Genomic DNA, 25965 nt, shown 5'->3' on the forward strand with positions numbered 1-25965 from the left:
ATCATCGGCACCTCCTCCAGAGCCGCCTCCTCCTGGTGGCAGCAGCTCCTGGCGCTCTGCTCTCAGCAACCCCTCTCCCCACCACTGGCCAAATCCTGCTCGCCGAGGACCTCCCGGCTGGGGTGCCGGCGGGTGCTTCGAGAACAGGGTTTGTCTCTGGAGGTCATCAGCGGACTGAGATCCAGCAGGAGCTCTAAAAATCACTTCCTTATACACGCACCCAAACTGCTTCTGAAATACAATTTTCCCAGGGCAGGGGTAGATACTATGTTTAGATTATATATTATATATATATTTCTAAATCTCTCAGAGGCCCAGCTGACACCATGCTTGGACTGGCATGACTTTTACTCTTGCCCCCAGTTTTTGCTGCAGGTGTTTAACTTCTTTTCACCTCTGCTCCTCTCCTCCTCCCTGGCTTCGCTTCCTCTTTGCCTTCTGTTGCTTTCCAAGAATCCTGGTTATAAGTCATAAAAGGCATCTTTTCCCTCTGCTCCTTCCCACCATCCCAGCTCGGCACCTCCTGGCTGATGAAAGGCAGTCAACATGTACCGAAGCTGCTCCTGCTCCGTAGCTGTTAATTTTGAGTGAATGCACTGCGTCGCTGGCATCGTTTGAACAGACTGTAAGGGCATTGTACTAACAAGGTGAGATTTTACCTTTCTCCCGACAATAATCATGTTAATACTTAATATCAAGCATATAAATATTTAATATCTCACTACAGCGTTGAGAGAAGCAATTAGTAAGTATCTGTGCAGCCCTCACAAAGCGCTGGAGCTAGACCCGATAAATATTCATGCTACGAGAACGCCTGAAGCTCCCACCGCAGCAGGAGATGCTGCAGGCGCTCTCCAGGGATGAAGCCTCCGTGATATTTCGCTCGTTCTCGCTCTTGCTGCTGTTTTCTTGTCTTTTCTCAACACGGTGTTTCTGCTCCCCGCTGCCGCGATGCTCTACCGAGCGGCCGGCACCGGCCGGCTCCAGGCACCGCTCCCCACGCCAGCCGGGCTGGCACGTCTCTGCAATCCCAGAACGTCTAAAAGACCGCGGTTCCCCCAAATTCAGCTGACCCCACCACCGGCGGCACTGAGCAGGGAACATCTACAGCTAGGAACGTCATCATTTAAACAAGCCGGGAGAGGAAAAGCCTCTTTTCCCCCGGGGCGTATACACATGAGAGATTCATATATCTGAGAGGTTTATAAATCCTGTAGATCGGCGAGACGCGGCGGGCCCGTGCCTGGCGGCGCCAGGCGCTCCACCGGGACGCGCCGGCAGCAGCGTGCCCGGAGGAGGACGGAGGCAGAGCAGCATCCCGACGTGACCCGGCGAGGGCGCAGTGTCCCGGCCCCGAGGTCGGGTCTTCCCAGCTTTCGACAGCACGGGCAGATTTTAAGCCCATATCGTTCCATGAAAATAGTGGGTGATCTCCCCGGTTGGATATGTCGGATCATTTAATTAATCCAAAACGAAAGCGAAACGGGGTCGGGCGAAGCGAGGCGGCAGCGCGGGGCTGCTCGACTGACAGCTGTTTCGGGGTGTTTTGGGTTTTTTTTCCCCCCCTCCCCTCTTCTCTCCGCGGAGGGAATAAACAGACGAGCCTGCTGCGAGCGCTAGGCGCATCTCTGTCACCACTTAATAATGACGGTAATTAGCAATAATAACAATAATCTGGATGGGAAGCTGCTCCAGCAGTTGGTGCTAATGGACGCTGCAGCTAATACCAGCCGGCCCGGAAGCCGGGTCGGGCCGCCGGCATTGAGCTGGTTTTCCAGACTCCCAGGGACCGGGGAAATCTGGACACCTAGAGTCACAGACGAGCGCGCTGACCACTTGTTGGCCACGCTCGGCAACTCGCTGCTGGCAGGCGCGAACCGATTTGTCTGGATTGGTTCGAGTCAAGACAGTTTAATACTGTCCATAATTTCCGCTAGGAACAGCTGAGGAGATTGTCCACCACGATTAGCAAAAGAATGCAAGAAAAGGCCCAGACTGTCTTTTTCTTGCCTGCAACCGCTCGGTAGGATACAAACCACCACGGCTACTTTTCCCTACCATGCCCCAAGGGAATGGGAGACTCCCCGCAGGTTGTCCGAAGCTCCATTACGTGTAGAGTAGCTGATGCCCTCACAGCTCGCACCAGGATCTTTGGTTACACCAGAAGATTCTCCATCGAGATTAAACAGAGTGTTCATTTCTCGTTTACTCTCCCAGATACATGTTTATTAATTAGCAAAGTAATTTGTTTAAATTTTTAGGCATTGCATGCCATGGAAAACATTCTAAGCTGTCAAATGCAACTCATCTGTTAGTCCAAGTCATTTAAGAAAGACTCATTTATAAATATGTCAGAGCACTGACTAATTGGTGAAAAATCCAGCATGATGCATCCTGCCATCACTTCCTTTATAATAAGGTTCTGGTACTAACTGACAACTTGATTTTTCCTTCTTTTAATTTAAAAGGAAAAAAAAAAGTCATCTTTGTGGAGGATGTCTATTGAATTTTCTGGTTATGCTTGCAGTGAAATGTACTTCATCTACATCATTAGATGAAAATTAAGGAAATGAATCTACTCCACAAATTAGAATTTATCATTCGGTCTGAGAGCGTTGATGTGGAAATTGAGAAGTAACTTAATCACTCGTCTATTTACTATTTTACATATGTATTTTATAGGTTCCTTTCTGATTACATACATCAGAAATGGTTTCTACAAATCCAGCAGAGATCTGTTGCATACATTTCAACTGTGCAGGACGTGACAGGTTTTGAAACTGCCCATTGTCATTATATAGAATATCCAGAATTCACAGTTTACAATATAGAATAGAAATGACTGAAAATTCACAATCACATCTCCAAGCAGCAGCTCCCTCCCCGACTCCGTCCATGGCCAGGAACCTCAGTTACTGTCAGCAGTATTCTGCTGAAGCGTAAATACTCATCAAACTTTTCCTTAATCACTAAGACTGGTTAGCGTGCTCCCATGTCAAGTAGAATACAAGACCTACTAAAGCATTGCACGTGCTTGGATTTCCTGATCTCTGTCACTTGGAAAACATGAAAAAGTCCAATTCCTACTGGCCACTATAGTATCTAAAGCGCTATTAGAAGAGCCAGTTTCCAAAAAAGTATAGCTCAAAGGCATGGCTCAAAGGAAACTAACTCAAGAAACCCTGTGTTATGCAGGAGACCAGATTTTGTCCTCACAGCTTGTGCGTGTGTAATGGTGGAAAGCTACTACTTAACGGCACTATACAAAGTAGACACAGACTAAGTGATGTAGCTCTGGAGTTTTGGGGTCGTAATAAGAGCATTTGTTAATGTTGCAGTTCTGTCAAGAACTTCCCAGCTGCTATCGTGCACTGCAATAACCAATCCATCAAGCTCAGTATAATATACAAGATTCCTGCCTCCTCCCCCTGCCAAAGCTAGAAATTTGTGTAAGACTTTGAAAAGCTGGATGATGCCAGCCCCAGCAGCACATGGGATCCTGAGGAAGCCAAGACTGTGTTTGCTACAAGTTGTACACGGTAAGAAACAGCAGCTTTATCCTGCTTCTTCTCAATGCTCTTGCATGCATGTGTCTTTTACCTCCAGATCACAACCAATCAAATGCTGGCATGGCTGAAGTGCCCCATTAGTCCTACGCATTAAACGGTTTTGCTCAGAAAAGGGGCCCAACTGCATGTTTTGGAAGACTAAAGATGAGCTGCACCCTTGACACAACCTCATTCTATTTCCTTCGGTCCTCTCTCGGACTATGCCCTTTCGCTTCTGGATGTCAAAGCAAGTGAAGATACCCAGGAGGAACTAGCAAGTAATGACGTGGGAGAGGAGACAGACTTTCTTTGCTCCTTCTGACAGCCTCCTCACCTCGCTGCTGGAGAGGTGACTCCACCTGACTGCTTCATTACACAATTAGCAGCTTAAATAGTATAGAAGAAGAGAGAAACAGTGACTGCACGGGGGTCCTACACATATCGGTCCACCAGTTCCCCCGAGGCTCCCTTGCCAGGCTCCACTTTTCTCCAGAGGGGGTTTATTCTGGTTCCCAGGCAAAGCCCGAGTGCCACACGGCCACTCCTGCCGGCGAGGGCTGCAGAGCCAGCGGCAGCGAGCACGGCCACCACCGAGACTGCCACCCACAGTTTCGGCCCTCGGCCGAGATAACCGCTCCCTGAACTAGCAGCTATCCCCGTTTCTCACAGTATTTCCACAATTTTTCCATGCATGTTCCAAAATCAAAAGTTTTGCCAAAAATCTATTTAAAAGTAGTTTGCCTGCAGAGAAGTATTTGCGTCACTAACACTGGTGCTCTAGTAGAGGAAGACGTAATTGCAATTCCTCTTCAGATGAATGATATTTACTTGCCTTTTAAATATGCAGCATGCTTTACACCTTTAAATGACCTTAAGTAATCATTTTCTAGGTACAACAGAAAATCCATTTCCCTCAGTTTCAAAAGACTCTGAAAGTATGTATGAAGGAAGATCACTTACATAAATTCACCTTTTTAACCCAGAATTTATGGAAGTGCAGGTCAATCAAATCATTCACTATTTATATGCTCCCTTGCAAGCTCCAGAAAATCAGAGTAAAATGCTAAAAATAAAATACATGTATTATAATATACAGAATATTTAGAGATGGAACTATTCTGACAACCGAAAATAAAAGACTTTATGCATAATATCTCAATGGCTATGTCTGTATCTAAATCATATATTGATTTATCTCACTTTAGACAGCTTATATAAGCTTTGGAATTATGTATGCTTGATCAGTGAATTTAAGAAATGAATCTCTGTCTGACTTAATCATTTAGGCAAGTGAAGAAGTCACATAAATATCCCTGCTTTTTACTTTATAGGACAGTAAACCAATTTCTAATCAAATCTGTAAGTAAACAGCATTATTTGTTCCCAAGAAATATCAATATTAAAATACTTTTCAAAGAGAATCAGAAAACAGACTTCAGAAATGATTAAATGCTACATATTAAATGCACGCACGTTATATCGACACGTGCACACGTACAAAGATCCAGGGGCGAGTGCAGTACCCCTTTGTAATATCATGGATGCTGGGTCCTAGCACCACGCTGAGAAATCAGAGTCTCAGACAGACAAGAAAGGAGGATGCGTTTGATATTTTACTCCTCTGGAGCGCTAACAGCAGTTCTACCCAGGGTCTTTACCACGGTGCAGTATAAATTCCTCACTACAACAGCAACATACTGAACATAGCGCGCAAATCGGTGAGAGTCAGCAGGAGAGGGTCACAGTGAGAAATGCTCACCCCCTTCACGTTAGTCTCAAAGGGCATCACTCTCAGTTTAGAGACAGGGAAACGGAGGCACAGAAAGGTGAAAGGACTTCAAGGGTGAGCCCAGGTAATAACTGCCACGAGCTAAGACTTCTATTTGAGCACCAAGCCAACCAGCACAAACCTCCTCTCTTGACTAACCCACTGCTTGAATCCCATTGATATGGATGGAAGTTCAAGGGCTGATTCCAACCTTAGAAGTGGGCCTGTTGCAAATACACTGCTCAGCTTTTCCCTAAGCTCTTCTGTCCTAGCTAATTTTGGGGCTGTTCAACCAAGCTAACTCACAGCTGGGGTTTCTCAGGGCAGTCTCGTTACTGAAGCCCAATGCTGGCTACATTTGCAGGTCATTCATGGCAGCACGGAAAGGAGCTCTGCTCCTAGCAGAGCGTTGCCCACACCCAGCAGAGCCCCATGCAAAGCTTGCACTGACGCTCCTTCAGCCACCACCACGCAAGATAGCAGGTGACGAGGGGTCCTGCAGCCTGGGGGCGCCCTGCTCGCAAAAGCACACAGCTGAGTAAGGAGGGAAGCCACTTACCGTACAGGACTGCAATGAGGGACACGGGCATGACCAGGATACCCACCAGCATGTCTGCCACCGCCAAAGACATCAGGAAGAAGTTTGTGGCGTTCTGCAACTTCTTCTCCAAGGACACAGCCATAATTACCAGTATGTTGCCCCCAATGGTCAGCAGGATGACGACCAGGATCAGGAGGGCTGGCCAGTTCTTCTCCCTTACGGACATCCGAGAGACATCCTCCTTCTCAGAGGCATTAAGAGGATCAGACGTAGGCAAACTCTGATTCAGAGTCAAATTGCTGCTTAAGGACCAAGCCATGAGACCACCATGCAAACTAAAATCCAGTGTAACAGACACCGTCGTTAAGCTGACTAATATTCCAGTGCTACTTAAAGTGCTCATCGTCTGAGACCGGTTCTCCTGTCTCTTAACTGCGCCTCAGAGACGATCCCTTTTCCAAATGGCAGGTCCAAGGCAGATGCCGAATTTCACAAAGCCAGAGCCAGAAAATCTTTTGATCTTCCATCGTGGAACAAACCTTCCAGAAGTCAGAGCAGAGCTCTTCTAGGTTCCTCTCGTATGGTGGAAGACGACCACTGAGCAGCAGCCTCGAGGGGAAGGAAACTTTGCACTCTCCAGCTGGTTTCCAGGTCCAACATTCTGAAAAGGAAAGAAAAACTGTGTTCTTCACTGAAATCACAGTCTACCCCAAATGTTCTTTACCCTCATGCAAATGTCCTTCTTAGTCTCTCCCTTCCTGCCGGTTAGGGCATTCTCCAGACTGCGAGTAACTTATCTTATGGGCACAGACTATGCTTACAGTTATGGGGGGGAGAGGGAGAGAATCACATCAGTGTGCTCTGGCTGGTTAAAAGCTGATTATCACTAATTAAATGTTTTGTGAAACCTGCAAAAGCAAGTCTGAAGAGCTAAATATGTTTCAATTGATAGCCACTTCACAGACACTCTGGCTCTGTGTAAAACAGTAATTGCACAAAATTCCAGCCAATCCAGCTAGCACAGCCAGAGCCCAGCGGAAACTACCACCTTAAATGGAAATGTTGGCCTACGTCTTGCATAGTCTCAGATAAAGCACAGGTGCCCTAAAAAATACTCAGATGTTAATGTTGAACTCTGTCTTAATGAAGGAGACCATAGCTGGTTTTTACATTGGGAAATGCATGGAATATAAAACTCAGTATGTGCAAGGTGTATCATACAATACTCTGCTGTCAGCATCTCCAAAAACGCCACAGGCACGTGCAGAAGAGAAAAGACAAACATTCCTAAGAGCTGAATAGTTGCTTATGCTCTTCTTCAGTCCTTCCCATGCCACCTCAATCCCACACTCCAGGAGTAGCAAGCAGCAAGCCAGTATCAGCCGCTTGCTCCCAGACTTGGGCTGTAGCCTAGATTTCCTCCAAGCATCTCACATGATTTATGCTTCTTCTCAAATTAGTTGACAGTGAGAGCACAGGGGTATCTGTGCTCTGACTGCCCACGTGACACAGGCCAGACCACATCATGCAGCTGCCTCTCAAGGAGTCCACCAACCTCATGCCTTGACCTTATTCAGCAAATTAAACACATTCTTAACATCAGGCACATGCATACACCCACTGAAGCAGAGGGGACTTATTCCCAGTCTTGGCTAAATCACATCCTCCGGAACTCTTTTTTTTTTTTTTTTTTTTTTGACTGCCACTGCTGTACAACGGATAAAAACAGAAGCTATTCATTTCCACCAGATCAGAATCAGCATCCTAATAAAACAGAAAACTTTGCAGTGTGCAGGGTAGGAATAAAAGTACAAAAATAAAGCACTTAAGATAACAACATAGAAAATATATGGTGTATGGAACAAGATCAGTGAGTTGAATAAAATAGTATGCAATTTGTTTTGAGCATATCCCTCTCAAGTTTCATATAGGCTGCAGGAATAGAATTGTTGTATCACCGTCAAAAAAAAATTTTTTTTTTTAAAGGTAAGATTTTAGCCCTTAGATATATTGTTAAGTAGACATGTGATTCAGCAATTTGCTATCCAGGGATCAAAAGCTAAATGCAATTTATGGAATTACATTAGATTTTATGTAAAATAAGAAGCGATCAGAGTCCTGCAGTAAAATGTCTAACATTCATGGAGGTTTTGGAAACTTGCTAATGGGCCTTGTGCAGAAAAACATTCCTGAAATGAGCAGTGTGTACAATGAACCCAGATTTGCTTCTGCATTACAGTTAATTACTCCCAAAGGGTCCCTAAACCTCATATTTAGGAAGAAGTTTTTACACTATGTGCACAGAAAATAATTTTGCAGCTGCAGATGAATTGGGAAACAGTCACTGGACCTTTTACTTTTCCAGCTTGACTGCCCCCACTCCCCAAAAAGTCTCACTAGAAAGTTTAAAAATACTTCCACAATATTTTTGCCAAATGCAACTTCTGCTTCAAAGTTGCAAATGAAAATACCTTTTTTCAAACCACCCTTCCTCAGTGGAAGAGGCCCTAGCTAGCTTTGTGGCACTTGTGCTTCAGTGTGCAGCACGCCCCCATGAAAGTCCATGGGAATTTCAGGATCTTTGGCAACTTTCTCCCTTTGACCCCATGACTCCTGGGCTCCTGAGCATGAAGCAATAATGCCCTGACAGGATGAGCAGAAAGTTCACATCCCACAGCGAGGACGTGGTCAGGAAAGTGGGACCCGGAGCCTCGGTCTTGGTTCTTCCCGGGCAAATGCTCTGACCACTTGGACATTTTGGGGAAGGCGGCGTAACCAAGCTCAACGCTGCTGGCATGCACTACGCAGGGGTGCCAAAGGAACACAGGCAAAGAGATGCCTGAACTCTAGATTGCACAACCTAAATGCAAGATAAATTTTCTGACTTAAAAATGACAAATGTTATAACTGTTTAGGACCAAAGTTTGAAACGGCCTGCAAGGTTGTTCTCTATCATGGGTTTTGCAGCCATAATTGCAGTAACATTTTCTTCCATGGGTGATGCTACATCAGAGCAGGAGTTTGATATGTGGGTAGCATGGAGTCAAATATCATTTGGCAAAACTATTTCTTGTTTATTCCTCAGTTTCAGTTTTAAAAATAAAGTACAGGTTATTTGGCTACTAATGCACTGCAAAGCACTGGGTGCCAAAATTATAACTGTCACCATACAATTTGCTTTGAATTAAGTTAGTCTTAGCAGAAGAATCTTTTTATCAGCAAGATCTAAGAAAGAAAGGCAGACTTCAAAACCCATTTCCTTGCTGTAAACGAGCAGTTTTGCAAACAAACACAGAAACAGACCTTCAGTGAAATCCTTTCTACATAAAGTAAATTTTGCAAAACTGTATACATTAACTTCTCAGGAATAAAAGTATATTTTAGAAAATCTAATGGTTTTCTCCATATTCCGTTTTTGCCATTCCTGTCAGGAGTTAAAACTGTACATGCAATTATAGCAACAAAAAAATTAGGCTATAATATTCAGAAATTGAACTATTCTTGGTATTAGGACTATAATGGTAAAAATGAACCTCAGTTCCCAAATTCCATCTTCGCTATTAAGGGAAAGAATTATGATTTCTTTTAAAACTTGGCCCATTCACCTGTCTATTATCAGAAGTGACTCACAAAGAGAATCACTACTATTTTTGTGCCAATACAGAACTGGCAAAAATGAAGGAAATCACGAAGATGCATCAAAAAGCATTTTTCTAGGCGCACTTACAATATCTGAAAGTTAATACCTGAAATAACTGTGCGTACATATAGAAAAAATGGATAGAAAAAAGGGGTCCCTGGATGTCACTGGCTGGCTCGACATCCCTCTGCCTTTACCCTGCTCCATCCACCACCGTGCCCCCGATGGGGCGGGAACGGAGACCCACAAGGACACTGGCCCTCATCCCTGCTGTGCAACCAGGTCTCCTGCGCCCTGGAGACAGAGAAGGGAAGAACGAGCCTCTGAATGGTGGAAAGGCTCCCTGTGACCAGAACAGCGTCACCCCTTGGTATGACGCCCCTTAGGCTCACCCACCATCATATCCAGCAGAAAAAGTGACAGCCCGCACCTTTAGCTTAGCATAAAGGAGGAAAAACATAAGTGACTCTTGAAAATAGGTGACTCCTGGCCAGTTAAGGTGCTTCCTGGTTTCAGTCAATGTTGCCAGCTCCACGTTTCCATGGAAAATCCTGATCCTCCCATGCTAGAATCCTTTTCGAATCTCACTGACCCCTTCTTTCTACCTTCTTTAATTTTAGCTTTCCTTGGCTGCAGGGTTGTCACTATTCATCCCAGAATAGCAGCAGGTTCTGCAATAACCTCAGAGGGATTCCTCCATCAGGGTAACGAGGGCTTTCAAAAGCAGGACAGGTTGCATCCAACACTGTAATGGCATCTATCTCAGCAGCCTTAAATCAACACAGGAAACGTTTCACCTCTATTCACTTTGAATAATCATACGTGGGAATCTGATTATAGCAACGCTGAAGATTGGGTTCCACCTTCAGAATTAACCTTATTGTTGCTCTGCTTTTATTTTATTAAATTTTTACATGGATTCCAGGTTGAAGCCATTAACTTTTTTTCACTGTATCCCTCAGTCTCCATGAGGTAAAAGTTTATGACTAATTCCTTCAGTTACAGTCTTCTAAGCACGTCACTGTCCCAGAAAAATAATTCACATTTTCGTCATGAATTATGTATATATTTAAGAAATATCTCCAAAATTTTAAATTAAAACCTGTGCCTATCACAGATTTTTCCAGTAGCTAACTTCCAAGTACATACACTGGATTTTGCGATCAGTCATCATTTCCAGTTCAATCTACTCCTGATGGTCCTTAAAATGATTATTTAAACAGTCCACAAAGCCAAATTCTAGTCTGTACCACTCTTGCTCTTGATAGAGGTGAATAATGAATTCTTTGGGCAGGGATTTTTCTTTCAGCTCTAAAGCCTGGTTTAGAATAAACGGAAGCTAGAAAAACATTTTTATTTCCATTCTGTTGAAAACACATGAATTATTGAAAGCGAGAGTTTGGCGTGCTGACGTTTACAGAAGGTTGAGTCAAAAGGAAAGAAAAGCTAGGACTTGTCAGAAGTCTGCACCAGCAGGGCATCAACAGGGTTCCCATGCCTTCAGAAGCATCTACTGCTATTACTCTGTTGCTAAAAGGAAAAACAAAACCAAAACAATGAAAACCCCTTAAACTTTCTTAGAACAAACCTCGTGTTTTTTTCCTTCGAATAAGATGCATTTCTCTTTAACTGTTTCATCTTTCAATGCTTAGTAAGTTCATGGAGAAGATTCAAGAGAATCAAGGATTATCAATTTAGCCCAGAAAAAGCAGCAGCAATCTTGCACACACTCAGAGGAGAGAATAATATGTTAATTCATGGCAAGTCTTGCTGTAAAAATCAGAAGTACTTAACGCTCAGAAGCAATGACTTTCAGCAATGCCTCCTGCAAGGAAAACAAGTACTGTCCCAGAGTTTGGCGAAGGCACATGGCCATATGGGAGCAATAAAGATTTTTTCCTAAACTATCAGCAGCTCTTAATTCTCTGAGCCTCCTTCCTGTTTCATTGGTAAGCAGATGAAAGTCTACACATTGTTAAGGAGCAAGCATATTTTTAAACCAAAAGTGTTTCTTCAGCCTCAGCTTTTGATGGTAGACCACCACCAGGTTAAAAATAAAACTGAGGACAAGTAAAGTGAGCTGCACGTACTGCAATTTTTGACAGGAAAACTGTCGCAGATAGTTCAAAACTATCTGAGCCAGATATTCTGCTGACAGATTGTTATAGTTCCATGAAGCCCTTTACAAAATGGCAAATAATTTAAAATGATACAATAGGATACACAGTTTAGGCTCAAGAAGATAGATTTAAGGCTTCATTCTTCACCCAAAATTTTTTATTTCCTCCTATTCGTGTCTCTATTTATTTATTTTTTAAAGCAGCGCCACGTTCATTCTAATTTTTCTTTGGGACAGAAGGTTGCTTTAAAATATCTCTTTCAGGACACTTTTGCAGGGCCTCCGTTTAGTTGTAGCGATTGAATAAAATCACGGTTTTATATTTACAGAGTTCTGTGTATGTTAGGCACTTGCAGCTAATCTTTCTCCTTTTTGTAGCAGTACTAACATGCAGATCTATTACTTGGTGAAAGCCACTTAAGCCTTTTCAGTACAGAGGACCTAACAGATGCGTTACTTACAAGTGGCTACTTAGGGCATTATGCAATTAATAATCTTTTTGATTATGTTTTTTAAATAATGTGCAAGAGCGCAGCTAGTCCAACAGGGACCACCAAGATGGTGGAGGCTGAAGCTGAGGAAACACTAGGAAAGGTCAAGTGTACCGGGTTTGGTTCAGCGAAAAGGAGGCAAAGGGGAACGTAATCATGGTTGGTGCTTACAGAGACCATGGAGTGAGACTCCTCTAAGAGCTGCACAGCAAAAGGCTAAGAGAGAACTGCCACAGTGACAGATACCAGGAAATTATATATATAAGGGAAAAATTAGATAAAAGGAGGGGAAAATCACAGTGAGAGTTGTCAGACATTGAAACTGGGTCCTAGAGAGGTTGCTGGACCTCCATTCTTAGAGGTATTCAAAACACAGCCAAGGTTTACCCTCACACACCTGATCTAACTCTGATGCTTGTCTTGCTTTGAGCAGCGGGTTGGACTAGACACCTCCAAGAGATCCCTTCCAGCCTTGGTTATTCTATAATTTTACTTTGGATCAAGAATATACTTTTGAAACAAAGCAGTCAATTGCTTTGGTTCACAAGAGGTGTCCGAGCGAGCTCCTGCCAGGTGCCAGTAGATCAGAAGAGGCCTCCCCACATGGTCCATCTATGGGCACAGTTCCTCCAGACAGGCATCCCCAAAACGTGCATGGCATGCACACCACCTCTTCAGCATCCTTTGCTCTGCTAACTTCATTCCCTGAGCCATACTACTTGCGAGTGCAGACACAGACATTAGCAGTCTCCACATTGCAAGAGCTGGGGGTGCTTTTGAGCTCCTGGCCCTGGATGCATACCCTACAGTGAACCTACTGTTCAAATATATTTTGAACAGGGGATTTCTCCCATTACCACTCTTCATTTTAATCTCTTTGTAGCATTACAGAATCTTCCTGTCTTTTGAAAGGAAGACTCTGGACTACAAATACTGATGCACATTTTCATAATCATTCCAATGCAAAAGAAAATCAAAACGTAATTATTATTATTCTGCAGATAGCCACTTCAAAATTAACTGTAGATGCAGTCCAGAGAAGTAGTTGTACCTAATCTTAGGTAGATATTTACAAACTTCCCAGAGCCATTCTTCAGCTGAGGACCACATGACTAGTTCCTTGTTGAGACGCTTTCTTTCCTAGGAAGTATCTGATATTCCCTCCTAACTTTTGCATTGGGATTATTGAAAGTTTCACAGTAGAAATTGGAGACCAATTAGTGCAAAAACCACTTAATAAAACCTTAGGGATATCTCCTCAAAGACAACCTTTCACCGCTGTTTTTTAATTCCAGCTCAGAAAATAACTATTTAATAACATGTAAACTAAATACGAATACTTCATTTTTTTTCACAGCAAGAGGAAAACAGGTATTCTTAGACATTAGCTTAGGTAATTATATTTCTTAGGGTCATAATAATGAATTACTACCTTTCTGTCCAAAACCAAACAGTATTAATTTATCTCTCTGTATCTTCCCTCATACTGAGTCAGGGAGGCATTAAATTCCTTTCAAGACACTTCAAGAAAATACAAGCACACAAAAGACATCTTAATCTACCTTTTGGCAGTAAGATTAGTGTCCTTATTTTTATTTTGCCATGGTAGAAGAGCACCTAGGAACCTCCCAGGAAGTTGCAGATACTCAGCCACTCCCTGTGATGATAAATCAGCTATCTCAGCTGAGATAACACACAGAAATACAACAGGATAAAACAGAGTCTCATCACACACTGTCCTAACTGCTTGAGATGATGACACTGTAGTTGTTCACATTTTCTATGTGCAGATATAATCCCCAACTCCACATTGGTTCAATTTTGTTGGGTTTATTAATTATAGACTTTTTTTTAATTATTATGTCCCCAGGGGCTGAAATTCACCTTTGTAAAGACGAGATGAGCATCCCTCATCTGCTTGGCTGGTGTATTTTGCTAGCTTTATTGCGCAGGATCGTCACATGCCTCCGCAATTGCATTTAACCTTGAATTCAAATTTGCATTTTGCTCCCTCCTCATTGATAAATGACTGAAAGCATACAATATTAGCATTCAAAAGTCAACATTTGCCATAGGCATCATGGGTAAAAGGGCCCAAATTGCATTCGCTCCATGGCATGCCAAGGCAGAAGAGTCTGCAGTAGCCCCAAGTAGCTCTTATGGCTGCGAAGACCCCACTTCTCCCATCACTGGAATGACTCTCTCTCTCTCTCAGTCCCTTTTTATTTCAACTTCAAATATAACATTGCTAGAAAATCTTCTGCGGTAGTTTTTTTTACCCTCAGCTTTTCAGGGTTGGTGTACTAAATACTGTTAAACTGTATTGACTACTGTACTTCCATAACAAAACCAATTTTTCTCTCCTCTCTTAAAAAGTTTTGCATAGCAGTTCTTTAAATACAGCATTAGCATCTGGAAATAAGAACTTGCAATGTTTGTCCCCAAAACATTAAACAAAACAAAACAAACCTTCGTCTGGCCTTCTGCAGGCAATATGAATAGCTAATATTTAGCTTAGGTTTAAAACTAGGCCTAAATGCATTAAAACACCCATACACACACATCACATACACACTCCAGCAGTTTTTGCAGCACTGTGCATCCTGTTCGTGGTTAAATATCTGCACAATTATGGACTACCATACATATGGCATTTATACCGGTATGCACATTCCTGTGTGAAGACGTACCTAAATATGTACATGCATACAAATAAAAGAAAGTCAAGTATGATTTATTTTCAAATGATGTTTTGAGGAAATCTCTCATTCAATAAAAATGAATCGGACAGTCTGAAGCTGTCGTGCATACTTTGCAATAGTAATAGAGAGCAACAGTCAATCTGGAAGGAAAGGACTTGAATACTCACAAGGTCAGATCGTGAGTCATATTATGTACATAAATTCACCATTACATAAAACACATGTGGCCATTTTTAGAAGAATGGCGGTGAATCATCTATTACTTAATAAGGCCAATTTCTTAATCAAGCAAGCAATCTGTTTGATGTTGTATTTGTAGCTTTCTTTCACTCCAATTCTTTGTACCTTCTGAAATCACGCCAATTATGAAATATCACTGTTTTTCTAATGAAGAAACTGGGATTTATTATGCAATGACCTAAGGCACTCACTCCACCACACGCAAGCCAAGAGTCTCCCATTCAATTCTGCACGCGGCCACAGGGCTCAGACAGCTCGAACCGTCGTGCCAACACACAGCCCAGGTAGGTCACCTGGACACTGCTGTTCACCACAGGGCTTCAGACAGCTGAAATTGCTTCACCCTTAAAATTAATTTTCATGGTAAGCACACAAACCTGCAGAACCCCCTAATTTAAAATGGGGAGAGGTATTTACTTTAAACTATAAAATGTTTAATAGAGGCTTTCTACCCAATACGCTGGTGCAGTACTAACGTATACCACCGAGTACCCCTCTAGTGGTCAGCGCTGCTTCAGCTTCTTTAAGAAATCACAGACTCAAATAAGCCAGGCAAAAGCAAAACAAAAGGAAAGGCAAAGCATAAAACACAGTGTCTCTGGTGTAATGGAAAACTGCTCACGGCTTTTACTTTAACAATGTAATTAAATATGTGTTTTCACAGATCTATACAATCTCAGAGAAGAGATCAATGCCTCAGAAGAAGCAAGACTATTGAAACATTAGCAAGTTACTTATTTACATTTCATATGTAACAACAGTTGATGTAAGAAAGCTTATGCAGAACTCATAGCAAAAATAGCCAAAGGTTTCTCCTCTATGGATAACACAAAAGAGCGATTCAAAAGCAGCTCTCAGCCATATGTGGGCCTCACGAAACGAGTGCTATAGCAAGCTCCATCTGAGACCCACCTCATGGAAGATGCAAGCTCTGCTTTGTATGTGATCATGCCTCACACCTTGGCCAGGTAACAAGCTAATTTCAAACACCGATAATTTCTCACACATAGAGAACCTCATGGAAAAGAAGAGCCAGCTCTGGTCCCACCACTGCACCTTTTCTTTAAAGTTTATAGAGACGGTCTGCTGCTTTCCCGAGCAAGGAAGGCTACCACATCCTGGAAGCTGTATTTTTCCAGTTCCTAAATTAGGTTTTCCAGTTTTACAGACTCCATATGGGTCTGCTTTAAGGATTTATATTGGCTCAGTTAGTTTGGCACAACTGTAGAACACGTCTGAATGACCCTCCCCATTTTCTCATGATGGTGTCCACCACTTTTGAAGTCCGCTATTGTACCCTGTGGCTGGCACACACCATCTGTATGGCTATGTCATGACACATGCCTTGCTCTCTGATGATTAAGCAGATTAACCAGAAAGCTCAGACATTTAGAGATAAACTGCTCACCTGAAGCCACTATTTTTTTTTTAAGATTGCAAAAATTGTGCCCCATAAACATCCATGCATCCTTCTACCATTGTCTAGTACCAGGAGCTTGCTATGCCACCATGGATGTCTACTACATGTCTTCAGGCTACTGTTAAAAAAAGCAAAAAGGAAGGGCTGGCTCTGATCTGTCCTTATGCAACTCTCAGAACCCTGAAGACTTCAGCCCCCAAGCGTCCAGTAGCTGGAGTTCGTCTGCTGTTCTTTGGTTTACATGGATATTTAATAAGTGAGGAATATATTGGATCCCAGGAAAGTTAGAGGAATGATAAAAGGTAAGTTATTAAAACAACAACAAATTAAAAACAACAAAAACAACAAAGAACACTGCAAAAATGCAATATTTTTCTCTTTTTTAGTGAATCAATTTTGTCCTGGGAAACTGATCCATATGGACCTGAAAGGGGATGACTGACCCTAAAAATCCAGAAAGCCAACACTTCTCTGATCTAAATATATCACAGCTGGATGTTTTGGTAGATCAACGCTAAGGGAAATCGTAAAGACAAGAGTAGGTAGAAAAGAAAACTCTTAATGAGAGGTATAAAAAAGAAAGATGAGAACAACAACATCAGACAGAAACAGCTAAAACAACTGGTCTATGTGATGCCAGCATCCAAAGACAGAAGCAGAACCACGCAGTTATAAACCTCTTCATTTGACCTCAATACTAGGGAAAATTTTCAGAACAAATTGAAAAGGAAGACAATGAAAGACAGGGAGATACTTGAAAAGTGCTATAAAATGCAACATGAGTTTCCCAGATGTCCACTGTGAGCCTGACCTAGTGTCTTGGGATTTTGTTTCTTCTTTCATACTCCATTTTCCAGGCCAAAAAAAAAAAAAAAGCAGCAGATCTAATTTACATGGACTTCATTAAACCATCTGATATGGTGTCACCAGGGAAATTATTAGGTAAACCCCAAAGAATGGAGAAAAACAGAGCAATTGCGAAGCTGTCATGGAATTGGCTCCTGCAAAGATGAAGTAAGTTAGGATGAAAAATCAAACCCTGGGCTGGAAATAAGTTGCTCGTTGAGACTGGAAAGGTTTGATCTCGAGTGCCATATAATTCTGATTATCTTAACCCCAGCACACAACATTTACTTTGGGAATTAAAGTTACTGATGATTCAAACCCAGGATGCATCACCCACATTGGGAAAGACTGGAATATCACACAGGAGAAGGTAGATGGCTTTGAGGACTGAACTAATAGCATAACTAATGATGTGATTACAAGCTATAAATAACTAACAGAATTTGGCTATAAACTAGGAGTTTATCAGTAGGAAACAATAAAGAGAATTACTTAGGTGCCTGAACCATAAGTCACCGTAATAAGTCTATGAAAAAGACAGATACAATCTAAGATACATATCAAGTAAAAGATTTCTTGTAAAGAGAAGGAGGAACTAATGCTACTGGCACAAGACACTGTTAAGCCTTCATATGTGTTTTTTTATTCCCTGGTCCTGCATTTTCAAGAAAGTTGATTCAAAGGGGAACAAGGTCAGAGAGGGGCTTTTCGCAGCAGGCACTCATAGACCAAAGCCTCCTGTCCAAAGCCTTGCTCCAGGCAGCTGACCATGGATGTATTGCACATGTTGCACCCGAGATGCATTAGTGCAATAAGAAGTTGTAGAAACACTGGAGGTTACTGCGCATCCCAGACACAACCATGCAGATCAGCACCAGCACGCACTCAGCCAGCTCAGAGGATGGGCCAAGAGAGCGTGCCCATGCATGGAGATGCACGGTACCATAGAGGAAGAAAGGAGCTGTCTTACACGAAAAGACTAAAAGGCTCGGCTTGCTTAACCTAGCAAAGCTGAGCGTACACGAAAGAAAAATATATGGTGTCTCCAGCAAAGTAGGACTGGTCGCCTCCACCGCCACCCCCATGTCCCCATTGCATTTCTTGCTGTCAGCTCCTCCAAGGTGGGATCATAGTCATGACTCTTGCTTTGAGAAAAGCAGACTTGACTTGCATGACTGGGTTTGTGATATCTAGGTAAAGCCTCTTGTGACAACTTCTGAACTGCAAGTATCCTCTGCCTTTCTCCAAGTTCTGTGCTTGCGCTGAAGTACATTTTCTTCTCCAGCTACATCGATCATCTAAATAGCTTTTAGCATCTAATTGATTACTTGGTTCTCTGTGTACCGATTTGCTTTCACCCTCTCTTCCTCACTCCCACACCTACTCTTGCCCTCGCTGTGTTAGCTCCTGTCCTCCTCCTCTCTCTGCCTGCAGTGCTGCAGGGTGAATAACTCAGGTTATGCTGCTGGAGGAGTCACCCGTGGTGCCGCCTGCCGCTACCCTCTCGTTAGTGTTCACGCAGACGAGCTCCCAGCATGCTGGCCCACGGTAGACAGCCCTGAGCTGCCACTGATACTGCTCCTCACCCACGAAACCGGGGAGAGATTTTGAGCTCTGGCACAACAATACAACACAAATATCTTCAATTAAACAAGAAGGTCCAAAAAATCTCCTCTCTTGCCAGATAGACTTCAGTATGGCTGCTCTTGATTTGTACTTAGAAGATAGGTCAATGGTATTATAACATCTTCAATGAGATTAGAAGCAGGCTCTGCATTTAGAGAAATCATTTAATTTCTTTTAAGCGTTTGACAATTTTAATAGACGTCACCTATGAATGAGTCAGGGTGTGTAATATGCCTCAAGCGAGAAGAAGGAGGCTCATTAGCTTTGCGAGAACAGACACATGGGCACACTGGGGTAGCGCGCTGACAGCTCCTGTATTATGTAAGAAGTTAACGGTGAGGCGTTGAATGCCATGCGCAAGTGTGCAGGAGTCATTTCCATGGGAGCAAATTGCAGTGACACAACCTGTCACTTATGACATCAGTAAATGAGTCAGGCAAATGGAAGGGAAGGAGACGAAATAGATGGAAAATGCTTAAGTTCTCAAAATTACAACCTCAGAGCATGACCTTAAGGGCAAAGAAGGCATCAAGAAATTAACATAATTTGTGTTAACCTGGTTCTCTTTATGAATATACACGCAAGATAAAGATTTTGTACAATTTGGACTCTAGTGCAAATATGGTGCGAATGCAAAATGGCAGGAATCAAGCAAAGCTGCCTTCCGGTGTTCTCAGTGAAATATGCTGAAAATGCAGCAATGAAAGCAGTCCTAAAATGTCTGGTGCTGCAAGGAGCAAACGAATGCTTGCCTGCATTTAACAAAAGGGTTAGGAATGGTTAGCAGAAAAAAAAGTGAAAAAGGGATCACAGATACTGAGAAATGTGAAGGCTGTAACTGTACCATAAAGACAACCTCTGGCCTCAATGACAATCTGTGAAGAAAAACTAGTATTTAGAAGTGACACTATTCAAATAGCAATCAAAGCAGCCATCTCCTTTATTAAAGGATTTTTTTTTCTTCCTATATTTACTTAAAATTTAGACACAAATTGGCAGGGGCATCCGCAGTGTTTTCCAGCCAGGTTGTGAATGACTGCTGTATTTTGGACAGCGTGAATAATACTGAAAATCAAAGACAGGGCCATCACTGTGTAAAAGATTGATGCAAGGAGACCGACTTCTCCTTGCATAGGTCGTGCTAGCCCGAGGAGCAGAGCGAGGTGGTCAAATGCACTCTTAATAAACTTGACTAAAGAAAAATAATGAAACTATCAAAACAATTTATGTATGAATCAGGTAGCGTCTGCATCTTAATGGCTGGAACAATGGCAAGTGAACTTCAGTGGAGTCAATTTTCTCTTGAAAATGATTACTGAATTGCTTTCATTTTGTCAGCAAGGTAATATCTATGTGAACAGCTCAAAGTTACGGAAGTAACAAACCATCAATTGTCAAGTGGGGAAAAACATTTTTTTCCCCTGGGTAAACCACTGCTGAAAAAGGAACAGCTCTAGCAGAACCGGGTTCCTCTGGTAACAGCACGCACTTCGCAGGAGGGAAATACTCCATCAGGAACAACGGACGCAAGAGAGACATGAACTAAGGCTGGAAAACCAATGGGACAGGCATCTCATTGGGCTCTGGGTCCGTTAATTACTCTACTGAATAATATGGGGAAGACTGCTACGCTATCACAGCCCGGCTGTGTTGGGACTGAGCTGGGTCTTTGCACAGCGTATGCCATGTCACGAAGGCAATGCTGCTCACCAAAGGGAGTTTGGGTTTCCCAGTATAAGCTTGCACTGTGCCAAATAGATATAACTTCTGTGCAGGCTAGCTTAATTAATTACGCCGGCCTATTGACCTATTAGCAAAAAGGAAAGGCAAGAAGAAGCCGCCAAAAGTCCTGACTTGTCTCATACCTAATTATTTGCCGACGTTTCCTTCCCAGTTCAAGGCAAGTCTTCTCCCATGGACTAGCAGGCCTGCACTTGAAACGCTTACAGAAATGGGTGTTCAGTTTATTTGTACAATGACAACGCAACCACCTTGCGAGCTCTGTGACAGAAGAATTGCATCATACTTTTTTTTTTTCCAAAACTGCCAACAACTAACATAAATGCATAATCACAGGGGTATTTCTGCACATGCAGCTTCAGGCCACGTAACTAACATTTTAAGCGACTTTTCACCAGACAGTGTAACCACACAAGCATATGCTTTGATAAATTGGCAGCGTTTTAAAAATGAAACAATTAAGTTAGCTCCAATAATTAACAGGCAATAATAGAGTCCCATATGCAGATGAGCTAAAAAGTTCATCGTCTAATTTGTTAATTAAACTGGCATCATTTTTCTCTCATACACATCTGACCCTCAAAGAAGATTTGCATATAAAGGCCAAAGAAGTAGCAAACACATTTCTCAGTTCCCAGCTTTATTACACTAAAACAGCCCAAACAGCAATTAGAAACACCAACTACTCAGCGAGGCTGAGAGCAGCTTCACCCACGCGGGTCAAGCCAAGCGCATCACACCCAACCGCCACCGCTGCGAGCTGCAGCGCCATGCCGGCAGAAACCAGGCTGCAATGATGAAATCCGCACGTGCACCAAGGAGCGTAAACGGGGGTGTTTGTCCAGAGGAGAGCGCGTGACCTCCTTAGCGTTCACGGATTTGAACATGTGACGTTAACTTGAAGGCCCTTAATGAACTATCTCAGTAACTCCCCAAAGTAAAAATTCATTCCCTCCTGTGGACATGCAACCCTTACGTAAAGACGAGGAAGGCAAGACAGAAAAGCCCACCACACAGGCATATATGAACACCTGAACCTTAATGAGGAGAAATTCGTGTGTGTGGACTGTGACCCCAGCCTTGCCTCCAAGTATGAGTTTTCCCTAGGCAGAACTGAGTTTTATGTTACGCTCCAAAATTAACAGACCTCCCTTAGTGCCGTTAAGAATTAAATCTTACCTGAGTGCTTTGTTCTGTAAGGCTGAGCAACCGGACAGCCAAGGAGCTCAGCATACACTCTGATATGAAACAGGACTGCGCTCTCTGTTGGAAAACAGGAACTCAAATAAAGATGGTAGATAGCAAAAACTCTGCTGGCAACATTGGGCTACTGAGCAACACTTTTCAAGAGCTCCAAAGAAAGAAGGATATAAGAAGAGCTGGGGGGAAAAAAAAAAAAACAGTCTAAGTGCTGTGCCAGATCAAATCTACCAAAACAGACACCTGGGGATACCAAGCAGCAACCCTGCACCAGACAGAAGGGCTGGGGGAAAGCAGATCATTCACCAAGATAGGGAGCACCATGCTTGGTAGAAACCTCAGGGATAGAAGACGCAACCAGCAGCCATTAAACCTAATGGATAGAAATATCAGTTTACAGCTCCCGAGTAAAACTGAAGATTTTGAACCTAGCTGCAGTATCAGTATTTATGTCCAGCTGTGAGAGCTGTTGAACAACCAGAATGTTAGAAACCAAACACTTCTGAAACACTGGAGCAAGTGGCCGAACCACATTGTTGATGCAACCCAAAAAAATACTCTTGCAACTGTTTGTCTCCATGCGAATCAAAAAGCAACGTCGAGCCTGAGGAGAGACCAGTTTGAGCCAATGGCAAGTGCAAAGTAAGGCACGTTTCCTTAAAACTCTTTCATTACAGGCTGAATTGTATTACTTCACATTTGGCAAGGGTCAAGGGATCATGTAAGCACGATCACGATGGCATACACTAACTTAAAGCACACTGACTTGACCACGTGCTGGGTCCTCAGCACTAGATCCACAAAACCAGGAGGCCGTTCAGCCTCAGAGACAGAAGGGAAGAGCTCTGAAAGTAAGGAAATTTGAATGTGGCCCTGCTGGCACTTCCTCAGCAAAGCTGCGTGGGAGGACAGACATTGTTCACGCACAGAACTAAGGAGAGGAAAGGAGAAAAAACTCAACAACCAGAAAACTAGAGAGTGCAACTTCATTGAGAATTCATAAGGCATAAGAGCATTATAAGAGTGAATTTTTGATACTTGATGCTTCTCTAGCATTAAATTCATTTAGAGGACTGAAAGGCGTAATACTTTGTACTTTCTACATAAAAGCACCATTGTAGTCATTCAGATGCAAAAGGGCTTTATTCAGCCAAAAATATCAACAACGTACTGCAGAGCAGAAACCCTGAAGCACTGAGAGCCCTAGTGCTCAATCAGAGCAGCTGATTCATGCAAAACTAAGGGTGCCACGCTTCTCCCCTTGATCCCGCTCAACGTGCCAGTGCAGCCCACTGAGAACAAAGGAAACGCTGTGACATATGTGGCAAATGAGATAAAACCACCTCTTTTGACAGCGTACAGAAGGGGTCAATTCTCCCTGAGCTCCAGAAGAGCTGCGAGGCTTCAGTGACCATGGCTAGGAGCATGCCTGGGAAGGGAGGGTAGAAGAGGCTGGAAGACTGGGGCTTAGCTCTTGAGGACTAGAGATATTTTAGTAATTTGCTCATTACAACACTATGCATATTTAAAACACAATAACAAGAAAAACAAGAGCTTGCATCAAAGCAGAATACTCCACTCTACATGTGGCTTTCTCCCAGGAGAGAAACAGAGAGATCAAATGGTCCCTAACAGGTCTGAATCTTGACACCTCATGGGGAAAAAAACGGAATAACTTTTTTTACAAGACAGACTAAAATACAGTACAAAGCTGGAACTGCAGTGCTACAGTACTTATTTTTATACAACATTGTGAAGAATTCTGACAGACTTCTTAGAATACAGTACTTTTTGCTCCCACTTGCTACTATTTAATGTCAAATTAATTTTTTTTACTTCATTTTCTTCTAATCACAAAAGCAAAGTCCAGTTATGAGAGGTAACAGCAGTGTGAGTTACTCAGGTTCCTGCTTTCATATTAGTAGGGGAAATATGAGGCTAACCTAGTGTTGCCAACTGTCAAATTTTTTCCTCTCAAATCTTCTAGTATTTTGCATCTCGGGTTTTTAAATCCCAGCCTTTTGAGTCAGTGTGTTACCAAGCCTCACAGCTGCAGGCTAAAGATGAAAAATACATCTCCTAAAGGCTTAAAAATCAGTAAGCAAACAAATACAAACAGGGCACAGTACCTTCTGAATTTTCTGATTTTAGGCACTTGACTCAGGATTTTAAAAGGCACTCAAGGCCAGTAACTCAGCACTCAAAACCGTCAACAAGAGTTTCTTAAAAAGCCCTATATCCGGAACAGTTAACATTTCAGTAATCAAGCCTTATGTGTCCTATCAGCCTTTCAGCAGAACATTGTTTGCAGGACTCCACAACACCGCTACTGGCTTTGGTGCATCCCAGGCGCTGCTCAGTCCTGGAAGGCTGCACTTGCAGCGGGGAAGGTCAGTGTCTGGGATGAGTCAGATCAGGGTAAGTTTCTCCTCTAACATCACAGGAGTTTGCTCAGATAGGTAACAGGGAAGTTTTTAACATTGTACCCCCCTTGAGCAGCGAGGCGCATTATGGTGAAGGTCTTCCGTCAGCCAGCTCTGAGCTGTCTGCTGCAGCAGGGGACATTCGGGCACAAGAAAACCGCTATTGCATGGGAAAAATCACTTTTTAATCTGCTGAGCGTCACAGAAACTTCACGTGAGCCAAAGAGCCACAGTCTGTACAAACTCACTCAGTACCCGCATAGTTTGTACTACAAACCTCCTAGAACAGAAGTGTTTTTGATGTTCCCAATCCTTTCGCCTGCAGATGCCATTTCAGTGGTTAGCTGAGCACATTTCCTTACCCGTGAGACACTGCCCCGTTTCAGTGCATTAATTCCTGTTGCCAGCATCACAACAGAAATTTAAGTGAAAGGCAAGAGTAAGTTATAAACACAAAATAATCCATAAATCCTAACTTGCTATTGTTTTAGAAAAGCTTAGTGCATTAAGACTGAGAGGCCAACAAAATAAGCAGACAGGGACTGCACTGTTAACCCAGCAGGCTACTGTGCCTGATCACATTTTCCCCCAAAATGAGCAGCTGATTGCATATTCTTTTTCTATATTGCTGTGAAGATGGAAGACAGAGGCTCTCGATGAAATACCAGACATGTGTACTACATGTTCACTACAGGTGAAGCTACAATCTTAAACAATTCTTCTGGACAAGACAAGGAAATGGATGATCTTTTAAAAACATATTTCTACCTATTTTCTTGCTTGGAGAAATGTTATTTAGAAGATCTCTTGATCAATACAGGCAGCATGAAGCATGGTTGCTCTGATGTACTTCATGTAGAGTTAACAAAACAAAGCCATGCATACTCAGATGTGCCTGGCGTGTTGATTTTTATGAGCTACAGCCTAATTTTTGAGTAGTAGTGGCTGCGCACTTAAGCATCTTCCTCTCTTGCCCCATGCATAAATAAGGCTCACTTGCAGAGTTAATACACTGATAGCAACAAACCATCAGGGAATTCCTCTGTGCCAGGAGCATCTCTTACCTTAGGGGACTCTGTGAAGCTTGTGAGAACTTCCCCATAATGCAAAGCTCTGTGCTGCTTGGGAGCTTAAGACAGCCAAAGCCAGACCCTCCTGGGCCCTACCAGAATGGTTTGCCATTGAAAACCAAGATTTTTTCCCAATTTACCATCATCCAGCTAAGGCTGAAAAGTAATAACTAATATACATCTATATGTATATACACTTTTATAGATACATACATATTTATCCCTATGTGTGTGTATGTATCTATGTGTGTGCATATCTACAATGTATGTAGCACACGAGGGGCTTCCTTGGTCCTCCTCAGCACTCCCCCCACCTGGCCTAGGACCCCCACACTCTGGGGCTGAGCCTTTCTGCAAGGGGGGACCATCCCCAGGGTGGGATGTGAGCTGACATGCACCCGTGTTCCTCAATGTACAACTCCGCACACCAGCAGCGACCCTCCGTGCAGCTGATCGGAGAAAAGGAGGGACTGCAATCATGAAATGAATGAAAACAGAATTTTCTACCCATCCTTTCCCAGTGACAGCTATATCCTGGGGAAGCACAACGTTCCTTCCAAAAGAAACATGGCATAGGTGCTGTGATTTATC

At 43.0% G+C, this 25965-nt stretch overlaps 1 protein-coding gene across 9 annotated transcripts in view; it reads right to left on the minus strand.

Annotated features, from left to right (window-relative positions):
- The window catches only part of HTR2C (5-hydroxytryptamine receptor 2C), a 358087-nt gene that overhangs the window by 39129 nt on the left and 292993 nt on the right, over nucleotides 1–25965 (minus strand). For all 9 annotated transcript variants that reach the window (XM_068957108.1, XM_009684923.2, XM_009684929.2 and 6 more), the window contains one exon: nucleotides 5876–6518. In XM_068957108.1, the coding sequence (XP_068813209.1) occupies nucleotides 5876–6260 (385 nt within the window). In that variant the 5' untranslated portion in view covers nucleotides 6261–6518. The remainder of the gene's footprint in view (nucleotides 1–5875; nucleotides 6519–25965) is intronic.

Source organism: Struthio camelus, chromosome 11 (genome assembly GCF_040807025.1).
Source record: "Struthio camelus isolate bStrCam1 chromosome 11, bStrCam1.hap1, whole genome shotgun sequence".
Lineage (NCBI taxonomy): Eukaryota > Metazoa > Chordata > Aves > Struthioniformes > Struthionidae > Struthio > Struthio camelus.